This window comes from Hemicordylus capensis, chromosome 3, assembly GCF_027244095.1.
Source record: "Hemicordylus capensis ecotype Gifberg chromosome 3, rHemCap1.1.pri, whole genome shotgun sequence".
NCBI classification, from domain to species: Eukaryota; Metazoa; Chordata; class Lepidosauria; order Squamata; family Cordylidae; genus Hemicordylus; species Hemicordylus capensis.
This window is the reverse complement of record NC_069659.1, coordinates 210,288,959-210,310,191: the sequence shown is the minus strand read 5'-3', so window position 1 is coordinate 210,310,191 and position 21,233 is coordinate 210,288,959. Positions and strand designations below refer to the sequence as shown.

Genomic DNA, 21,233 nt, shown 5'->3' with positions numbered 1-21,233 from the left:
AGGCTGCAGGTGGGAGGATGTTATTTTTTCATACTTCCTCACTTTCAAAACAAAATGAGGCACTTCACATGATTGGTATGAAGCGCCGAATGAGGTTTGTGCGGGGAGAGCTGGCTTAGCCCACTCTCCCTGCACACAAGCAGTTGCTTGTTGCTGGGCGGCCAGATCGGCCACCCAGACAAGTGGCTGCTCCAGTTGGGCACTCCCGTGCCCGGCTGCAGCTCCATTAGGAGCTCCAGGGATCGGGGAAAGGGGAGTGTTGCCATGCAGTGCCCCGAACCCCAGGAAGGCACTGTGCAAGTGTGCTGTGTCTTCCTGGGGTCCCCCCTCCCCTCTCCTCCCCACCCCACCCCAGTGTGTCAGCCACAGCTACAAGCAGCCACGGCTGACATACAATCAAATAAACAAGGTTAATGGAGCGCTTGCTCCATGAACCTCATTTAGGGGTAGTTAGGTGGGCTAGCCGCCAGAGAACCACCGGGCTCACCCACAAGCCCAGGAGTTCTCACGATTGCTTGAAACTGGGCTAAGGGAGCCCAGCCCGGTTTTGAGCAATTGTGTGAAAAGCTTCAAAGTCTCCCTAAAAAAAACCTAGGTTACTATTTAAAAAACCCAACAACAACTACCACCACCCTAGGGTACCAGGGAGAAAGGATCTCCCTTTGTGTGTGCTAATTTACAACATACAGAGAGCAATGAGAAATAATACACAAATGCACCCCTGCAGTCTGAACAGGGCCGGAACCAGGATACAGTGGGCCCTGGGTCAAAGTCTATTCTAGGCTCCTTTCTCCTTTCTCCATGCATTTCCCCAGATGGCACATTGGGCCCCAATCTTTCCCCCAATGTTGTGCAATAGGCTCTGCTTTACCCCTCAATGGCACACAAAGGGTCCTACTCTAACATCCCAGATGATGTGTGATGGTGCCTGTCACCCAAGAAAATGTACCAGACAGTGGATGCTTCAGCAGCACCACCTGAAGCCAGAGCGACAGCATCATTTCAGGTTTCTCAGATGCCCAGGCACCCCAACATACATTGGGGAACAGTGCAATGGAAAACTAAAATGGCATTGCCAAAGGAGAAGCATCTACTCATCATCACCTACTGCCCATCACCACCCAGTAAGCTGTCTCTGTATGTAGTAAGGAAACTGCCACTGGTGCAAAATGTGGCAGCCAGGTTGGTCTCCAGGGAGTTATTCACACATGGCTTTATGCTGTGGGGTGTCCAGAGCAGATTCAAGGCAGTTTAATTCAGGGGATTAGAAGGACCATCCACATAGCCGTCAGCTCCTCCCCGTATTCCCTGCAATCTTTCTCCTGTGTGTGTTCCCACTGCTTGCTCCAGGTTTTTTCTCCCACCAATCACATCCCAGGAGGAGGCGTGAGATGCCTCCCTTCATTATTAATTTTTTTTAGTTTGACAGCCAGCCAGATTTCTGCAAAAGTGACAAGTCAAAACAACAGAATGCTTAACCCCAACCTGCCAAATCTGACCCAAATCTTTGCTGGTTTTTATAATGAACTTGCCTTTGTGAAATCATTGCTTTCTCTCCGTGATGAAGAAAAATCAACTCAGACACAAAGGGCTCAGGTTACATCTAACCTGCAGTCTCCATTGTTAAGCTTCTACAACAACTGCATATGTAAAGCTGTGTTCCTGTGGTGACCAGGCTTCAATAAGATGAAGCCAAACTTGAAAGCATAGGAAAACCCACATTTTGCATGTTCTTGCGTTTAACTTGGGAATTTCTCCCTCCCCCTTCCCTTCGGGACTCCCTCCACAGAATTGCATCAATCTGCCACAACCCCTCCCTCCCTCCCCCAGTGCTTGCAATTGCAAATCACAATCAAAGAGCACACCAGACCGAGCTGTCAAACTATCCTTTGCTGACACCTGTGTTACGAAAATCCACGTTGCAAACAAGAAAGAAAGAAAGAAAGAAAGAAAGAAAGAAAGGGCAAGTTTGAAAAGAATCCAGATTATCGGCAATGGCTCCTCCACACATCACAGAGAAACTTTGGGGCATAACAGAAGGCTCGGGTTTTTATTTTTTAAAGCCGCTGAAAATAGAGGATTTTTTTAAAGCCACACATCATTCAGGCTAAGTCAGAATGTGCAGCCATGATTTGGAGGAAAACAGAGTCGTGTCTGTACTGGTCTCTGATAGCCCGCAGCAACTTCAGGATAAATGCAGCTAATATGTGGACTGGCATACTCCATTCTGGAGGAGATTCAAACTCAAAGCCATGTGTTTAAAGCTCCCAGGTCATCTCGAAGAGACTATATTGCTCATATATTAAAAGAACTGCACTGGCTGCCATTATGTTTCCAGGCAAAATATTAAGTGCTGGTTATAACCTATAAAGCTTAGGTCCAGGGTATTTAAGAGAACACCTTCTTCATTATGAGCCCCGCCACCTATTGAGATCATCCGGGGAGTTCCATCTGCAATTGCACACTGGCCAGTGTCCCGTGGCCTGCTAGTATACCACGGCACACTGGTTGGGAAATGCTGCCCTAAAGCACATTAAAATGCGTTCTTGTGGCTGCACATTTCAGGGAGAATTGGTAGTGATAAAAGAACCTGTCTTGTAGGTAGCCTTGTGCCAAACTACATGTTAAGCCTGATATTAAGATATGGGCTTTAAACAGGACATGTCTTCTTCTTTTTTTCCAAAACACAGCCATTGGAAGTGGGGGTGGAGGTGGATTGGGAGCAGGGTGTACATGAAGGTGTACACTGACTCCTGCAGCAACAATGCAACTTGAGGGTGAAATTCAGATAGGTGGTAGATGAGAGTAGAAGGAGAAATGTGCTTCTACAAGGGCTCCTTGCAGGAAAGCAAGTCTCCTTCTGCTCATGAAAGGAGCTTCTGTCAGTGAAGCTTCTGTCATGGAAGGTCTAGATGCTGTGCAGTGTGGTTTGCAGCAGGGCAATGTTCACTCCCACATCACACTTCATAGTCTAATCTGTACTCCCCACCACCACAATCAGCTTTTTGTGAAAAGCAGATATTTCCTATTTAAGTGAGTCTCTTCATGGTAGGCTTAATGTAACATTACCATAATGAAGCTCTTCACATGATCCATGTGAAGAGCTAGCAGGCTATATGTGGGGAAGGAGGGTTTTACTTACCTTCCCCAGGTAAGAAGCGGTTCCCTGACCGGGCGGATCGCCCAAAAAGATGAGCAGTGGCTCTCCAGTGGGGTGCCTGCAGCTTGCCCGGCAGCTCTGGGAATCATGTGTAGGGAAGCGCCGCTGTGTGGTGCCCCGCCCCCCGGAGCCCCAATAATGCACCAAACAAGTGCATGGTGCATTACTGGGAGCTCCACGTCCCCCCGTATGTGTCCGAAACAGGGTGGTAAGCAGCAGCGGCAGACACACAATCACTTAACCCAGTTTTGGGGCACACTCGTGCCCAAAGCCTGGGTTAAGTAGAGGGCTACTTAAAAGGGCTTGCCACCGCATTGCTGCTGGGAAGTGCAGCTCCCACTAAAGAAAATTAAAAGCAGCAAAACCCATAGCAGCCATTTTGCTCTGGGGACCATGTTGTCAAAGCTATGTTGGCCAGCAAGTCATACTGAATATACATGTGTTCTCTGACACATAGGTGTATGATTACACTTTCTGCACAAAAGACATAGCACATCTACATATGACTACTCCCTCTCACCAACATTATCATCCCACCCACATTCCAATTTATGCTAAAATGTAATATTCCCTTTCCATGTTATAATTTAATATTCTTTCTTCTCTCTTGTGAACACCCAAATTAGCTTCAACAGGAAGTGACAAAAATAATCCTCCAGGGGCTTGAGCACACAGCAGGTAAAGCTCCGGGCAGAGGCGTAGCTGGAGGGAGAAGGGGCCTGTGTTTGCCCCTCTCCCTGGTGGCCCCTTGGAGTGAAGGTTATAATGAAGAAAATAAGGAGTGGTGGAGCGGGGGGGGGGCCTCAGGAGCTTGGGGCCTGGGTGCTTTGAACCCAACTGCTCAATTATAGCTACACCCCTGGCTCTGGGGTAAATGTTGAGCAAAGCCCAAATGTAGCTCTTCGAACAACATTTGCAGCATGAGGGAAGCAGCCCCTCCCCTCTGCTCTTGGGTTTTCTTTTGGTGCAGGTTCACATTGCATGCCTCCCTGTTTTCCTTCTTGCCAATGGGGAAGGGGAGAGAGCGAGAGCACCCCTTGGATAGGAACACAACATTGCCTTCAAAACCTTGTGTCCTAGACTGGGAGCATTTGTATATGTGAACAAATTTCTTCCCTTTTTTCCAACGCATGCATGGTGTCTTAACCAGTGAAAACCTTAAGCAAGCAGACTAATATGGTTAAAAAAAAACCTGTCAAACCCCCCCCCCCGTCAACTTGAGCAAACACAGAGGTTTTACTTTTGTAACTAGAACTTAAAGAGTTTGCTTCCTGCAGCTAGGCAAGCCAGCTCAATTTGCATTTCTAAAGAGCTATATCTGCATTCCTAAAGAGTGTTTCCCTCTTATCATGTTAATGATTCTATGTCAGTGCCTCTCCCTATTTGAATCGGCATTTTCAGAAAAACTCTCTTGAAACCAGCATTTTAAAAACCTGGAAATACATCAAGATAAGCTAGAATTCGGAAAACAAAGCCCGATTTGTGTGTGAGTGCTTCCAAGGATCTCAAATGGACTTTGGGAATACGTTTGACCGGTGTGTGAACACACACGGGGTACATGGGGAAAGCTCAATGGCATAGTTTGTGATGATGTCATCCACCCCAATTCAAGATGGCGGACTGTAAACATTTGAGGTGCAAGTGCACTAACTTGTGGATAGGGAGATATAAAAAGATACCCTATCACCTAGGCAAGTGTTCCTGTGGATCAGACGAAGTTGAGAATTTGGCTCATATTTTACTTGGTTGTAAATTTTACAGCATTCCACATAGCAAATTGATTTTTCCTCTTTTAGAGAACCTTCAGGGAAGACCAATGGACTTTTATGCAACCTGTCTTCTTGCAGACAGGGAACCTATTCCTCTTGCAGAAGGGAAGAAGAGAACGACCAGCAGCAAGGTGGATGGACTTGATTACGACAGCAATGAATGCACCACTGAGAGTCCTTAAAGGCCAAGCTGAAGAAAGATCACCTGGGAGAGAATCTCTCTATGTGGTTGCTAAGACTAGACACCATCTTGAAGGCACTTAATCAATCAATCAATCAATCAATCAATCTTCTTGCAAATAAGACTGTATTTGCTACTTCTTGTGTCACTAGATTTTGTGCCCTTGTATACAAGATCCGTCAAGCAATGGCGAAGGCCCCCTCTATTAGTTAGGTAAGGATGTCCCTGACTGGGTAAACTTCCTCTACCTAAATGCAAGTGTGATATCTGACAGACTGTACCAACTGCACTGAATGTCAACTTTGTATTATAATACTGAAATCTGGTCAAGTACCATAATAGATGACAAGTTAGTCAAATGATTGACTAACTTGTGGACTGTCTAACCGATTTGAACCAAATTTGGTATACAGTTGTAGTGAGTGACACACAGGGACACCTCAATGGCGTAGTTTGTGACAATGTCATCCAGCCCATTTCAAGATGGTGGACACATAAATCTTTGAGGTGAAAGTGGGCTAACTTGTGAACTGCCTAACCGATTTGAACCAAATTTGCTACAGCTGTATAGACACACAGGGATGCCCCAATGGTGTAGTTTGTGATGATGTCATCCACCCCAATCCAAGATGGCAGATATGTGAACTTTTGAGGCACATGTGCACTAACTTGAGGACTGTCTAACCAATTTGAACCAAATTTGGTACAGTTGTAGTGAGTGACACACAGGGACACCTTCAATGGTATAGTTTGTAATAATGTCATCTACCCAGATCCAAGATGGCAGATGCATGAATATTTGAGGCACAAGAGATCTAACTTATGGGCCTCGATTTGAACCAAATTTATTCCAGTAGTAGTGAAAGTAGGCAGATTAGTTCTTACTAGAACAACTTGTTAAGCTCTGCATCTGATGGCCCTGGGGTACTTCTGCTTGGGCTGGTAGAAGTCAGAGGATGAAAGCAGGGCTGTGTCCTTGAGTTGTGGTGGGGTGCTGGCTCTGGTTCTTACTATAACAGGCTCACATAATCTGCTGAAAGTTGGTAAGAAGTCTGGGAGAGGGAATGGAAGTTTCCTGTGGTGTGCATGCTCCCATGTGGCATACCATCCAAATTTGCCCAAGTCCAGTTGGCAATGAGCTAACCCAACATCTTACTGACTTCCGTCTAAGATTTGTAACCAAGGGCTGGAGTTGTCTTGACAACATCTGTAACAAGTCAGGTTGGCCGATTGTCAACTGGACTTGGGCAGGGTTCAAACAAAATGCTGCACAGGAGCACAAGTGCAAGGGAACCTCCATTTCGCTCTCCTGTGGGCTTCTTACTGATTTTCGGTGGGTTGTGTGAACCCACCCTTGGTTCTCCTGGTGTGGGGTGTCTGGCAATGTGCAGTTGCCTGGGTCTGATTTGTAGGGTCTTCTCACCCCGTCTCATCCTCTGAACTGTCTGCTTTGTTCCCCAATTGGGGGATGTCCTGGATCCCTGGTCATGATATCCATACAAGCTATGAATGGTTGGCAACACTATAACAGGAGCAGGTGGGGGGAAGGGAGATGAAAGGAATAAACCAGAAGTAGGTTCAGATTTGACCGGAAAAGGACTAAAGTTTCCTACCTCATGTATAAACAATTATATGGTATTGTAGATAACACTGTAGATAGGCAGAGTTAATAGATCACATCTAGCACACACTGATCAGAAACTAATCTAAGATATTAAGGCACATGGCTAAAAAATACCCAGCCTGAATAAACAAAGCTAAGGCAGATGCTTCATCTGGGATAACTATTAACCTTGTCTGAATTAACTTTATCTTAGATAATCCTTTCCTTGTGTACAGAAGCTCAGAACAAAGCTACAAGCCTCACAACTGTGAAGACAAGAGTTTCTCTACTGCAATAAGCGTCTCATAAGTAAGCGATTTCCGTGATGCCTTTGCAGCCTTAATGAGCATTGTAAAATAAATAACATACCATACAGGGTGTTTTCTGGACTCCACACTGGATTTTGAAAGCTGCTGCACTGATATCTTCAAATCTAATAAATTTATTGAAAGCTGGTGGGCTATTCCGACCGGGGTGGATGACCGAGTCTCTTAATAGTTCCTCATTATGGCTAATTATCTTCATTTCCCAAGTTTTCACTCCCCCATTTAGGTAGTCTTCCTCTCCAAAATCTTTCAGTCTCTCAGGATTGATGGAGGGTGACTGCTGCCCAATATGGCCATTTCTTACTGGCCCATCCTTACAGCAATGAAGTTCACAGTGTGTGGGGGCATCCCGTTTTCTCACTTTACTTTCGTCCCTAAGGAGAAAAGAGAGAAAGGGCTGTGTTACGAAACCTCAACTGAGCGAACTCTTTGCCTCTAAGCTTTGAGTGGGACATTCACCCCATGCCCATATTTCACTTGCATTGAGCTGTGCTCTCAGTGACAAAACACAAGACACACATGCAATCAGGAAGTCAGAGTCCATTTGCTTGCAAAAGGCAGCTGAGCTCAGGAGCAAATTAAGGAATCAATGCTATGCAGCCAAAAAAAGAAAAAAGGATGAACTTTGTCCTCAAGTTCAAAATGGCACACAGGGTGAAATGGTGGTGGAGATGCCAACCATCATAATCATTATAACAGGCAAGTTAAAAGCACAAGCAAAGAGCATTACTTAGAGCAGCACCAAGACAAGTGCCTGAACTTGCCTCCACCTCCTCCTAAGTTGGCGTGACAGAAAGGAGGCCCTGAGCAGCTAGCGAAGCACTTCTCCTCTGGTACTGGAGTTTGGCCCTAGCCCAGCATTGCCTCTGCTCCTGGAGGAGGGATTGTTGTGTTCACATTGCACAAACAAACAAACAAAGCAGCATATTGGATTCCAGAAGGGTAGCCAAGTTAGCCTGTAGCAGCAAAAATAGCAATAGTATATACAGACAGACAGACAGACACACACACACACACACACAGAGTGGTGAAATCACCCCAGTTTTACACAGCAGGACTAAAAGGCAAGACAATTCCAGAGGCAGCAGTAGGCATGTCATCACAGTTCTAAGTGGAACACAAATGAATTAGAAAAGGAGAGATGTGGGCCCCTACAGCCAGAGATTGTACTGCAGGAGTTTTCTATCTTCTGGGCAAAGTTCTACCTGGAAAAGTCTCCCCACTAAATTACCCTCTCCCACCTTTGGAGAAAGCTGACAAAAGCACAGCAACAGCCCTGTGAGGCTATTGCCTGAGGCCTTGCTTGCAGACACAGGTTGTGTTCAAAGATAAGAAATAAATGAACTGAAGGTATTGTATTTTACTGTCACAATAGAAAAACAGAGTGGATGCATTTACCTGCATCATCATAGAAGTTCTGGTCACCTTTATTAACATATTCAGTTTATTTAATAGTAATTTCATACGCTAAAATAAGGACTCGGTCGTGCTTTCTGCATATGCGGGTTTTAAGAAAAAATATGCCTCAGGGTTTCAAGAACTGCATAAGAATTCAGACACATGTAATATCTAACTGTGGCTTAAACAGATGCCTATATTTTTTTCCTCTTCAGCTTCAGTGGATTAGTAAATCATGCAATGTGATTTAAAAACCTACTTGTCTGTGAATAACTTCTTTGCACAGCTGGGGAGGAAAACATAAAAGTCATGTGGATATATTCTAAAGGTAACAAAAGAGTAAAATGTTTTTTAAAACTCATGGAAAACTAACATGTTTCCTCTCCCCAAATTCTCCAGGTTCTGAGAGCATCTTCACATCAGCCACGCAGGCTTCCCAGGCTGCCTTGCATCACTCCCTGCCCCTCCCCACAAGCTCCCGAATATCACTGCACTGCCCAGTCACACACACACACACACACACACACACACACACACACACACACACCACATGCCAGTGCTGGGTGGGCAGTTGAAGGGCCCCCACTACCAGTGTACTCCTCAAGGCTCTGATGCCTCCTGGTGGTGGGGAAATGAGTTTCCTACATTGGAAATCCACTTTTCCTGATGTGCACAGTTCTAGTATATACAGAAGAACAGTCAATGATGCCCGTTTCATACCACTTTTAACTTACAGGGTGGTGGGGGGACCCAAACCTATTACCTATCTTCAGCTATGGAATGAGAATTCAGAAGTGCTAGGCCATCTAATGAGGTCCAAGGTGTCACCATATTTTAAGAGAGCTAGATTCTCATGGATTTAGGAACAGGACAGGTCTCCTGGACCTTTAATAAAAGCACAGAGGAGTTCATTGCAGCATGTCATGCAGGGGAAAGAAAAACTACACATCTCTCTTTTGTGCATTTGCTCTCCTTTACGTCTATTAAAGGTACAGGAGACCGGTGCTCTTTTACGTACGGCAGTCCTAAGTGGACAGTCCCAAGCACGGTAGCCAAAATGTATCCAAGTGTGGATCTGCCATAGATTACTATAACAGGATTATTATTTTTCTTTATATTTTCAGCTGTATTTTTAATAATAATTTCTGATCATTTTTAACACCAAATTTGCCTTTTTCACTGCTAAAGCACACTGAGTGGATATTGAAAATACCATTGAATACTCATTTAGTTTATTTCCACTATGATCCCAAGGTTTCTCTCCCATGCAATGGCAAAACCTAGGGATGCTCTTCTAGCTAGTTTTGAGTAAAAGAACTGTGTGTAATCGAACTGTTTCACTTAGCTCAGTCATACTGTTTGTTTGGTGGGGGGGGGGGTTGTCCCCAAACCAGTCATACTACCATAAAATGCAACTCTGAATGTGATATTTCACTCATTTCTAGGTGACATGGTTCATTTTTATTACAAAAAAACCCAAACAAAAATCCTTAGGTTTTACAACTGAATATATCTAAAGCCATCTGCATTGTGCTACAATGGAAAAACCTAGCAAACAGAGTTGCTAGAACATAAGAATAGCCCTGCTGGATCAGGCCCCAGGCCTATCTAGTCCAGCATCCTGTTTCGCACAGTGGCCCACCAGTGTGCTAGTTTTACACTTTGTTTCAGGGGTGTCTAAGGCAAAGGACAATATAATGCCCCACTCTACATCTGCGGTGGTTCCTAGCATTCTTAGGTCATGCTGGTCAGGCAGAGGCTGTGGCATACAGCTGTGCTCGGACTGTGCCACCAAGTCAGGGGCATTCCTAGCTCATATGGGGGAGGGGGAAGGAAAGGAATGCTCCCATGGTGTAAGGAGGGGGAAATGGACAGCATGTTCCATGGGGATGAGGAAGGGGGTTGGAAGTGGGAGGCAGGGAGGCCCATGGGGTGGCAGCCATGGTGACAGAGGCTAGTGCTTACCGCCTTCAGCACCTGCACTGGTGATTTCTTTCGTCTCAGTGTCAGTCACTAAGTTTTAACACTGTAAATCCAAAATCTTGAGACAGTACTAGATCTTGTCAATATTTTAACAGCAGCAACCTCTGGGAAGATTGCAATGAAAAATATACCAAAAATATACGACAATGGACCTAGTGAGTCAGAATATACTCTTCTTCTTATTATTATTTTTAAAGACTTAGTGGTGCACAAGAACTCTCTCCTGGGTGGTTATAACTAGTTTGGACCCCATAAGTTCATATATAAGGATGTTTTGTCCCTGTTTTTGTATCTCTTGTCATTTCGTTACCCACTCTGTTTCACACACATCCAACAGCCTGCTTGGGACTGATGTCCTGAATAAGTTTGGCCATTTGGCATCCACCCTGACACCAGATAATGTATGAATTATATAAACAACTCCAGGCCCAATACAGATTTTTGCAGGGGCAGGGGGGAGCAATGACTTACTTCCACTGTGGAAGCTGTTTGCTCCTACTTTCTACTTCCTTTTTTAAGTAATTGTTGGTCCATTAGAGTAATCATCTCATGCTACGTTTAATGAAGACGTTGCTTAACTCTTCTCTGAAAGTTTGGGTATATACTGGCTACTGGATCACTGCTGCTTGTGTACTCAATTATACTTAAAATAGTTTCTTTCTTTTACTTTTAATGTGTTGGAAATATAGACTGAGTATTTTCATACTTGTTTATATAGATTACAGCAATAGTAATCTCCTTGATATCATAAATGGATATAAATACATTCCATTGTTTTAAAAATATTTAAATCAATATTTTACGAGCAACACTGATATGGAGTTGATTCATTATATATGATACAAATGGACTTCAAAGTCTTCTTAACACATGCAGTAGATTTAACTACAATATTTTGATAAAATTAACTTTGTTAATTATACAAGGAGAGCATGGAATCACATATTTTCTGTAACTATCCTGATCTTTATGGAGTGGTTGGAACTTCTTAGTCTGCTGGCAATGATTAATATTAAAGAGTTTTTAAGAGCTTGACTGGAGACCTCCAAGCCCAGGCATTACAATGCTTATGGGACGTTGGCACTGGAGGTCCCTAACATGCAAAGCATGGCTAAAATGAACCCCATCTGTGTTCATTGAATGCATATTTGGGGGCGGAGGGCAGCAGGCTCCATCTCCACCCCCGTCATGCATGTTTATCAGAATGCCTGCACGGAGCACCCTCTGTGTATTCTAATTAATTCATGTAGGTCAGAGGCAGAAGCTGCTGCCACTGTGATGCCACCCCTCTCTTCTGATGTAAGTCCATTATACACAGAAGAATGCTTAAAAAGGGGTATTGGCTCTGAGGCCCTCCTCATTTCTGGGTGGGCAAGTATCCTTTAGATGTCAATGCCCAGGCAATCAAGGTGATGTGAACACAGGAACATAGGAAGCTGCCATATACTGAGTCAGACCATAGGTCCATCTAGCTCAGTATTGTCTACACAAACTGGCAGTGGCTTCTCCAAAGTTGCAGACAGGAATCTCTCTCAGCCCTATCTTTGAGATGCCAGGGAGGGAACTTGGAACCGAGATGCTCTTCCCAGAGCGGATCTATCCCCTAAGGGGGATATCTTACAATACTCACACATCTAGTCTCCCATTCAAATGCAACCAGGGTGGACCTGCTTAGCTAAGGGGACAAATCGTGCTTGCTACCACAAGACCAGCTGCTTGCATATGCCAGTGTTACTGTTGTACACAGCTATCCCCTTTCAGGCCTGACTCTAGTGACATTGGAGCAACAGTCCCTGTGTCTTTGCATAAACCACCCTGCAACAAAATATCTGCCTCATAGGTGTAAAGAGGATTCTGAAGACTGTATCATACACTTGTATGATTGACATTCTTTTAATACAGGGTTAGCCAATCTCTGTATTCTCAAGGACCCTTTTGTTCTCCTGACAGGCCATGAGTGCATCTGATGCACAAACTGCCCCCTTCACAGGAGGTCAAGCTGTATAATAATGTTGATGCCATCTAGCTGCCATGGCTCCACAATTATGACATACATTCACTCAGGCATTGTGAGGCATCACGTGCAAAATCCAAGAAAGAGAACTAACACTAAAGGACAGAATATCTATATTTGTGAGAGCATCTCCTTATGAGTGGAACTGTGAGCACATTTCTTTTTAATTACACATTCACTAAAAATTGGTTGTATGTCGGGGTCAGGTAATATTACTGGATCTGGCCTGCAGACTACCAAGTGGTTGTCTTGGCTCTAGTCTAATGATATTATATATAATGTTATTTTGAAGAGTTTACATGAGAGCATCCTCAACTGCACAGCTTCCAGCTACATTCACATTACTAGGAAGTCTGAGATTCAGGGCTCCAATCCTGCAAATACTTACATGTTATTCTAATCATTTGCAGGATCAGACCTTTGAAGTTCAAAGTTTGAACTTGAGATCTGAGAGGCAAGGAAGGGTCTTGAACCTTCTGCAACAGACCTTTAATCTCCACTGATGACTCTGAACACTGCTGTAATACAATTAGCTTTAAGCACATTCCATAATCACCAGTCAGACTATATGTTTGTGATAACAAATTCAAGGAATGCATGTAAAAATGAAGTCAAACCATGAAATGGCTGCCATTTTCTGTTTGCTGACCACATTTCGCTTGTCTCCAGCAAAACCATTAGAGTGATAGGTAAGAAGATCCAAATTGCAGACATTTAAAGCAAATCCATACAATCTAATCTATAGCACAGATGGTTTTTCCTTTTAAGAATAAATTCACTTCTGAGAAAGTGCCATGAATTCTATCAGATTTATTCAAGAAGGAATGAATTTTGTCCACTCTCTGAACATAAACATGTTCATTGTAATTTAAAGGGAATGAGGAGCAGAAAGAGTAGAACACATTCTTATTACCTATAAAGCACAGCAACGAAATACACAAAGAAGTGAAGCAATACTCCAACTACTGCACCATAAGGAGGCAGGAAGGATCCAGGGGAGGTGACAGCAAGTGGCCTGGGCCCAGGTACAATCCTAGAACTGTCCATAATTCCTAAGGGGGAGAAACCAACACTCTAGGTCTACGTCACATGGCAATATTCTCCAACCTTTGCCAGAAAGGATCATATTCTTCCTCTTCTCTGAAGCGTTCCCTGGGAGTTCGATTCTTAAAAGCCCTGGAGCAGAGAAATTGTGCAGCAAAATTCATAGCTATTCCTTGGTTGTTACTGAAACTGCGAGATTCCCAGGCAATGGGCAAAACTTGCCTTTCCAAAAGCTTCCAGGAAGGGCAGCAAGGAAGTCTGCTTGGTGGACAGGCTGCTGGAAGCTGTCCTCTCACTCAAGATGGGACAAAGAAATGACTTTGAGGATTGGCTGCTGCTATTTAAAGAGATTATTTCACATAGACCAACCTGTCCCTGTCAATTTGAGTCAGGGCCTGGATTATACTTAGTTGGTGTTCAGTTAGCCTAATGTTTAAAGCTTTAGGCGCTTACTGCTGAGCTCCAGAAACACTATCCCCATTTGTTGTAAAGCTTGCTTAGGATCTGTTTCTAGACAAGCAAAAATGGACAGAAATAATGGTTCAAGCAGAAATTGTTCTGCTGACTGTTACTTTAGGAATCAAATTTAAGATGATGTCTGTGTGATGCCTTTTCACAGTACTGCACCGAAATGGGAGTTGGAGGAAAGAGTTCTGCCCCGGGGGCAACCCAACTATGGTCCTTGTCTGTTGTGTGCGCTGCCAGGCCTGGGGAAGGGGCTGGCAAGGGTTGAAATTGCCAGCACCAGGGGGCATCAGAGGAATATTTGACTCCTAACGTCTTTTTAATTTCAATGGATTTCCTTGAGTCGATTTGATCAGGATGTCAGGCAGTCTTAAATGGCGAGAAGATATATGTTGATTTGGGATCTGGGCCCATTTAGGCAATAGTACAGAAATGAGTTAGAAGCACTGACTTGCTAAGGTCTCTGTCAGCAGAGTGGAAGGGGAGATGCTGCAGCTTAATGGTAGAGCATGCATTGCTACACTAAACTTAGCAAAACTTGAAAATCTCTTGGGACAATGGAATGTATACATACATATACATTTGAGTGAGACAGACTCATACATCTTTCATGGCTGTAATCAAAATTGATGTGCAATTGGTTGCATACTCCAGCTTACATAATGAGGCTCATCTGGGCTCCATTCAACTGGCTGGATGTCTCTTTGGATGTGAATGGGGATGCACATCCCTAGACAGAGCCATGGGCTTTTTTTACACATGACAAATTGCTGTAACTAGAAATAGAATGGGTTGTGTGTTTGTTTTTGCATCCTCCAATCTTCAGTATTTCAGATTTTAACATTTGGAAGCCTTTTAGAATTTGTTTTTAATGAATACAGATCTCATCCCATGATTTTCATTGAAAAGTCCTTGAATGAGTAACTTCTTTCCTGCTTTAGCTTTTGACCACCACTTTCTTTTACCACAACCAACCACACAGACCATGAAATGTGTTTTATTAAAAAATGAGGGATAGAACAACTGAGATGCAAATATCCTCTTTCAGAACAAGCCATGCTCACTTTGTGTGACCCAGTGCTTTTGGCTTGCAATGTGGGTGGAGCCTGCAACAGACAGCATACAGGAATATAGGAAGCTACCTTATAACAAATCAGACCATTGGTCTATTCAGCTCAGTACTATCTACACTGACTGGCAGCAGTTCTCCAAGGTTTCAGGCAGGGTGGATTTGATTTAAATCAAACTGATTTAATTCACGATTTAAATCACGATTTAAATCACTAGTCAGTAAGGCTTGATTTAAATCATAGTTTTCTACATAAAGACTAATTCTTGCTGGTATAACTTTAATATGCAAGTAGATGAAGATTTTTAGAATAACAACTTTTCATATTGGTTTTTTTATCCCCAGTTTAATAGGTTAATCATTCATATTTGGACAACTTTTCTGTTGTACTTAGGAAGGAGAAAAATAATCATTACCTTAATAATAACAATTTAAATAGATTTATTCAACTGAAACAATAACATTACAGCATATGTTATTTGCTTAAACAAACATCCATGTTTGTTAACTAATTTGGCTAAACAAAATATATATATTTTAAGAAACTTAGACTGTCAGCCCAGCCTACACATGAAAAACTTAAATACTGTCCTCTGTAGCTCACTCGTCATCTTCATCTTCTTCTTTGTTCATAATCTGGAAAAGAAAAACAAGCTTTCCTGCTTTATCGGGTCCCAAACGATTTCTCAATTTAGAATGAATGAGTCCAAAGGAAGAGAATATTCTTTCAGCGCCTGCAGAAGAAGCTACTGCTGTTAAAAGTGAAATCATTACTTGAACAGTCTCTAAATCCAAGTGCTTAAGTGACTTCCACCAGTTCACTGGTGTGACTTTCTTTAAAATATCTTCAGCAAACATATTTCTTGAATGGTTCCCCCTTAGCTTTGAAGTTTATTATAGTTGGCATTACAGATGGATGATTGCTGGATACCCATGTCATAGCTAACTCCTCTTCCTCAGCCCTTAAGTTTTGACCCTGGTACTGGATATTGACAATATTTGCCAAAAAATGAGCTGGAGACAGTACTTGTCCCATTCGTTTTTTTAATGCTTGTAATTTAATTCTGTCCATGTGTAGTTCTGTTTTTAAGTGTTCACTCAGTTCCTTCCAAATTTCAACAGCATCAGCAATAAAACAGCCATTTTTCTGTATTTTGTTTAAAGATTCAGAGATGGGTTTCAGGATGCTCAACATATGTTCAACATTTCTCTTAAGCCCAATGTTGAGGATTTTGGCCATGACAGTGCCATCTATTTTATCTCGATTTTGTTCACAAACTCTCATCAGAATAGGCCAGTTCTTGATATACTGCTCAAAACAGTCCACCACAGAGTTCCATCTAACATCTTGTGGGAGCGTTAGCTTGGTTCCACCCAACCTTTTCAGAGCTGCTGCAGCAAAGTGATTGTTACGGAAGTATTTAGCAATTTCAACAACATTAGTCTTTATTTCTGGAACACTTAAGTCTTTGGCTAAGAGGTGCAGCAAATGAGCACTGCAACCATATGTTATTAGCTTTGTATTCCCTTCCTGCTCTTCTAAATTTCTTCTCATCTTGGATACATTTGCAGCATTGTCTGTGACCAAACTGTGTACTAGACATTTGAATTTTTGTTCACATGTTATTATAGCTTTTACTGCCACTTCTTGTAAGTATTCTGCTGTGTGTGCATTTCCTGACGTATCAATTGTTTGTGCAAGGAAGACTTTCCCTTCTTCTGTTGTTATACAAGCACATACAATAGGATCATTGTGGACATTACTCCACCCATCAATACTTAGGTTAACAATTCTACCCTCCAGAGCTGTTGCACATTGCTCCATTTCTCTGTCATACACTTTATCCTGCAGTTTCCCTGCAACATCTGCTCTGCTGGGTGGACTGTATCCTGGTCTCAGTGACTGAACCATATTAATGAAATGTGGGTTCTCAGTCAGACGGAAAGAAGAGTTCATTGCATAAACAAACTGGGCAATTTTTTCATCAATTAACTCTTTTTCTAATCTGCTAGTTTTTATCACAAGCTTATCTATGGTGGTTCCAGGAGGGAAGGATTGTTTCTTTCTTTTAGGTGATAGTGATATGTGGCTGTGGGTGTCTGATGATGATGCTAATGAAGCACTATCCTGGATGGATAACTCTGAAACTGTAGAACAGGAGGATGGTGATCTTGAAGGTGGATAGTTTCCAGAATCCATGAATTCCCCTAAACAAAAAAGTCAATGCTGTTATTTTATTGTTTATACAATTTCTGCTTATTGTACACAGCACTGCCCCAAAAGGAATATTTGCTTTTCTTCATAACTGTACCAAATGACAGTAACATGCAGTAATAATAAGAAATATAATTTTGCTCAAACATGACAGTTCAAGGCAGTCTTTAGAAATATTATATGATTCAATAAAAATGTTTACCAACCTGAAGATCCTGCCTGTTCAAATGTGTTTCTTTGGTCATCTTCATCACAGCACTTCTCATGATGTTGCCTCATTCGGGCCACCAGGCCTTGCATTTCTTTGTTGCAGTGTTTGCATTTTGCATGCATGCCTGCCTTACCGATAGGTAAAGGAACCTCATTAAAATATTGCCAAACTGGGTCTCTTTTACGGCCTGCTGCCATTATAGGTTTTTTCCTCCAAGGAAAGAACGTGATAAACCTCAGGTCATACACACAAAAAGATCCAAAGACTTGTCTGTCTGTGGCTATGCAGTATTGTGCTCAGAAAGTTTCACTTTCATTTTGTACTGCTTGTCTGCTTGCCCCTCCCTCCTCACACTTAGTTCACTTTCTTCTTGTGCAGATCTATTCCACTCCAAACAATCAGAAAAATATTTTTTCTATTCTATTTCACTGAACTTCTTGAAACTTAGCACTGAAGGGGTTGATTCTGTATTCATAGGTTTGTAGAACAATAGGATTAAGGTCTTTTTCTCAACTCTGTTCATGTCATAACATTTTTGCTGTGAAGAAGAGGCATGTGATCTCTGCTGAGTCAAATTCAGTTTTGAGAACTGCAAAAGTAAACCAAGCATCTGTGATAATATCTTGTAGGCAGAGAAACTGCCCAATAATCGTACAAAAACCTCTGGAAGAGCATGACATTGTGAATGGATTAATGGAATTTATTTACCAAAAAAATTAAACATATACAGCCTTATTCTACATAATTAAAAAACTAATCTTTATTTCATGATGGAATAACCTTTGGATGGTAATATATTTTCCTCAAAAAGCATTTTATTTTTAAAAAATCCGATTTAAATAAAAAAAATCTGATTTTAATCAAAAAATCTGATTTTTTTGATTTTTTTAAAAAAATTGTTGATTTTTATCCACCCTGGTTTCAGGCAGGAGTCTTTCCCAGTCCTGGGTGAACCTGGGACCTTCTGCATGCAAGCCTGCAGATGCTCTTCTATTGAGCTGTGGCCCCTTCCCCTAAGGGAAATATTTTCCAGTGATCACATGTAGTCACCCATCCATATGTACACCAAGGCAGACTTTGCTTAGCAGAGGGACAATTCATGCTCACCAGCATATGACCAGCTCTCCACCCCAAGGAGAACAGTTGGGCACAGGAAGCTCATAAAGTAGCTTTCCTTTGCCCAAACAGCAGGCTCCATCTGTTATGCACAAGGGAATTGACAACAAAAATGTTTGTGGAACATTGTAAAAAAAACCCAACATTCCTGGTTTTTAATGTTAGTCCCTAGTCTGCCAGTTCATATTGACCCAAACTGTGTATCTCTCAACATAGTTTCCTGCCCACAATCTTCGCTTTCCCCCTTCCCTACCTTTCTCTTTCTCTTATCTTATTGCTCAAACACAAAGAATAGTATGATAACAAGAGAGAATGAGGAGAAAATCACAGACCCTTTCAAGTGAGGCAAGGCCCCACAACAACTTCTTGAATAGTAGTGTGCATGGAAACACCATTACGCAAGTATTTTGTCCGTCTCAGCCCAATGTTCCTTTACATCACTGTTTTTCTACAACAATGCAATGCTGAGGCCCTCCTGGGAGACAAGACCTTATGATAAAGTTTTTGATTAAACCTTTGACAATAAATGTTAACTCTAGCAACACAAGTTGAGTTCTGTCTGCAAGGAGCTTGAGTCGCCATCCTTGGTTTAAAATTAACTATGGTCATATTCAGAGCTGTTTATCTTCTTAATGGCAGATAAACCGTTAAAGGAGCTATTATTATTCTGGCTTCCCTTTCATTCTTGCCTGTCAAACTACTGTGCATCTGGGAAATCCTCTTATGGAGTTCTCCTTGCCTTTCATTGTCCAGACATAATCTTCATTATTCTTGCAAGAGGTAATGCTCCACCACCACAACCTATCTCTCCCCCACATACGCACACCTTGTTTTCCCCACACATGGGCTCTTTTTGTATTCTTGTGGGCTGATTATTATTATTTATCATTCTACTTTCCTAACGATGACCCTGCTCTCTCCCTACCATAATCCCATTTAAATCCTATCCATTGCAGTCTTAACTCAAGAATTAATCTTGACTTTCCCACTGCCCTCTTCACTATGCCCCTTCTCAGGAAATTCAGCATCCTTTCCTTTTAGCTAATACTCTTATTGGTCTGCATCACATTATCCTGGTGAACTTTCTATTGTGGTCCAAAAACCAATTCCAGATATTTGTGCCATAGTCTAATAATTCAACCAGCTTTTCCACAGATAATACTAATAGATTATATTGATTCACATTGCCAGAGTAGTAGGAAGCAGTGGCATAGCCACCATTGTGTGAATGGGTTCAAAGAACCCGGGCTGCCAATGGTGGGGCCACTGAAGCCCCTGGGGGCATGGCTGGGGCTCTGAAAGAGCTCCGAACAAACTCCCCCCCCCCCACGCCTGGGCTACTAAGAGCCCCGAGCCAGCACTTGACCGTCCTTTTCAGGCAGCGTTTGTTCCCTAAAAGCATCTATTTCCCTTCCTCTCACTCCAGGGAGGGAGAGAAAGGGGAATAGATGCTTTCAGGCAGCAAACGCTGCCTGAAGGACAGGCAAGTGCTCGCTCGTCGGTGGGGAGGGGATTCTCTCGGGGCTCAGGCACGCCCCGTATGCGCATGGGATGTCACCAGAGGGGCTGCCGGGCAGGGCCGGTCCCAGGCCGCCGCTCGGATGGCTCTGTGCCTGGTAGGAAGTTTCAAGAGCATCTTTACTCCTTGTATGGCAAGAGTTCAAGAAATGTATGCTGTTTTTCTTTTTTTCTTTTAATAAGTTGTTTATTTACAAATGGACAAGCGGAACACATGAGAAGCAGGTTTGTACACAAGCTATACTTGTCCCAAACCAACCAGTATCCCTCCAGTTTCCCAAGATGTTGGCAGACTGCTTCTGCTGTCCAGAAGCCACAGCTATAGCTTCCAGCAAGCTCCAAATTTAAATCCCTTTTCTGCACACAAACTACAAACATGGTTTCCTCAGGCTTAGAATAGTCATAGTCATAAAAACTGATGAATGAAACCCATGTTGTGCAAAGAGTGTGCTTACAAGAACAATCTTATATTTCAAACAGACTCAAAATGTGTTCTTGATTGACAGGGTTCCAGTGATAAATGTTGTGTTGTGAGCCCTCCAGAGGACAATTTGTTATAGGGCGGCTAACAAACAAACAATCAAACAAACAAATAAATATGCAAAGAAATAAACAAAACTGTATTATTATTATTATTATTATTATTATTAACAACAACTTTTTGATCATGTTGATGAACTATCTGCTCTCTAAGGCTATATGCTTAGCCTCTATGGAACTAAGTTTTGTATCTTGTTTCATATATTCAACACATGTTGAATATAGAGTGAAAGAGAAAGAACCAAGTGAGCTGGGGGGGGGGGGCTGTTTAAGAGGACATGGATGCCAGAGTGCTTTCCAGACTAGCTACTCAAGAGCAACAAAATGCTTCCATTCAGGCAAGTCGCACTGAAAATGTAAACAGCAGGAGGAGCAGTCTCACAGCAATTAACAACTCGAAAAAACAGCAACTTCCTTACACGGGATATACGACATCCTAGCTCTATATTGCAGCAATTAAATTCAAGACAAGGCACTGGCAATGTGAACGGCACCCTGCTATACACGTAAGGACTGCAATGTCACAATGCAGGAAGTGTGAAAGCACACTTCCGAGATCCGACGTGACCCCGTTGCTGGGTCTAATCTGGAAAGCTTTCAGGAGTTCTCTCAGCTGCCTGT

At 42.7% G+C, this 21,233-nt stretch overlaps 1 protein-coding gene across 4 annotated transcripts in view; it reads right to left on the bottom strand.

Moving 5' to 3' along the window:
* LOC128352294 (putative threonine dehydratase) overlaps positions 1-13,773 on the bottom strand; it is a 55,762-nt gene extending 41,989 nt beyond the window's left edge. Inside the window, exons 1-3 of one of the 4 annotated variants that reach the window (XM_053312744.1) lie at positions 13,542-13,773; positions 8,697-8,723; positions 7,083-7,413 (exon numbers count right to left, since the gene is read on the bottom strand). In XM_053312744.1, coding sequence (XP_053168719.1) covers positions 7,083-7,413; positions 8,697-8,723; positions 13,542-13,642 — 459 coding nt within the window. In that variant the 5' untranslated portion in view covers positions 13,643-13,773. Of the gene's footprint in view, positions 1-7,082; positions 7,414-8,696; positions 8,724-13,347 lie in introns of all 4 variants that reach the window. The other 3 variants (XM_053312742.1, XM_053312745.1, XM_053312743.1) reach the window with 3 other exon arrangements.
* Between the last annotated feature and the right edge of the window lie 7,460 nt (positions 13,774-21,233).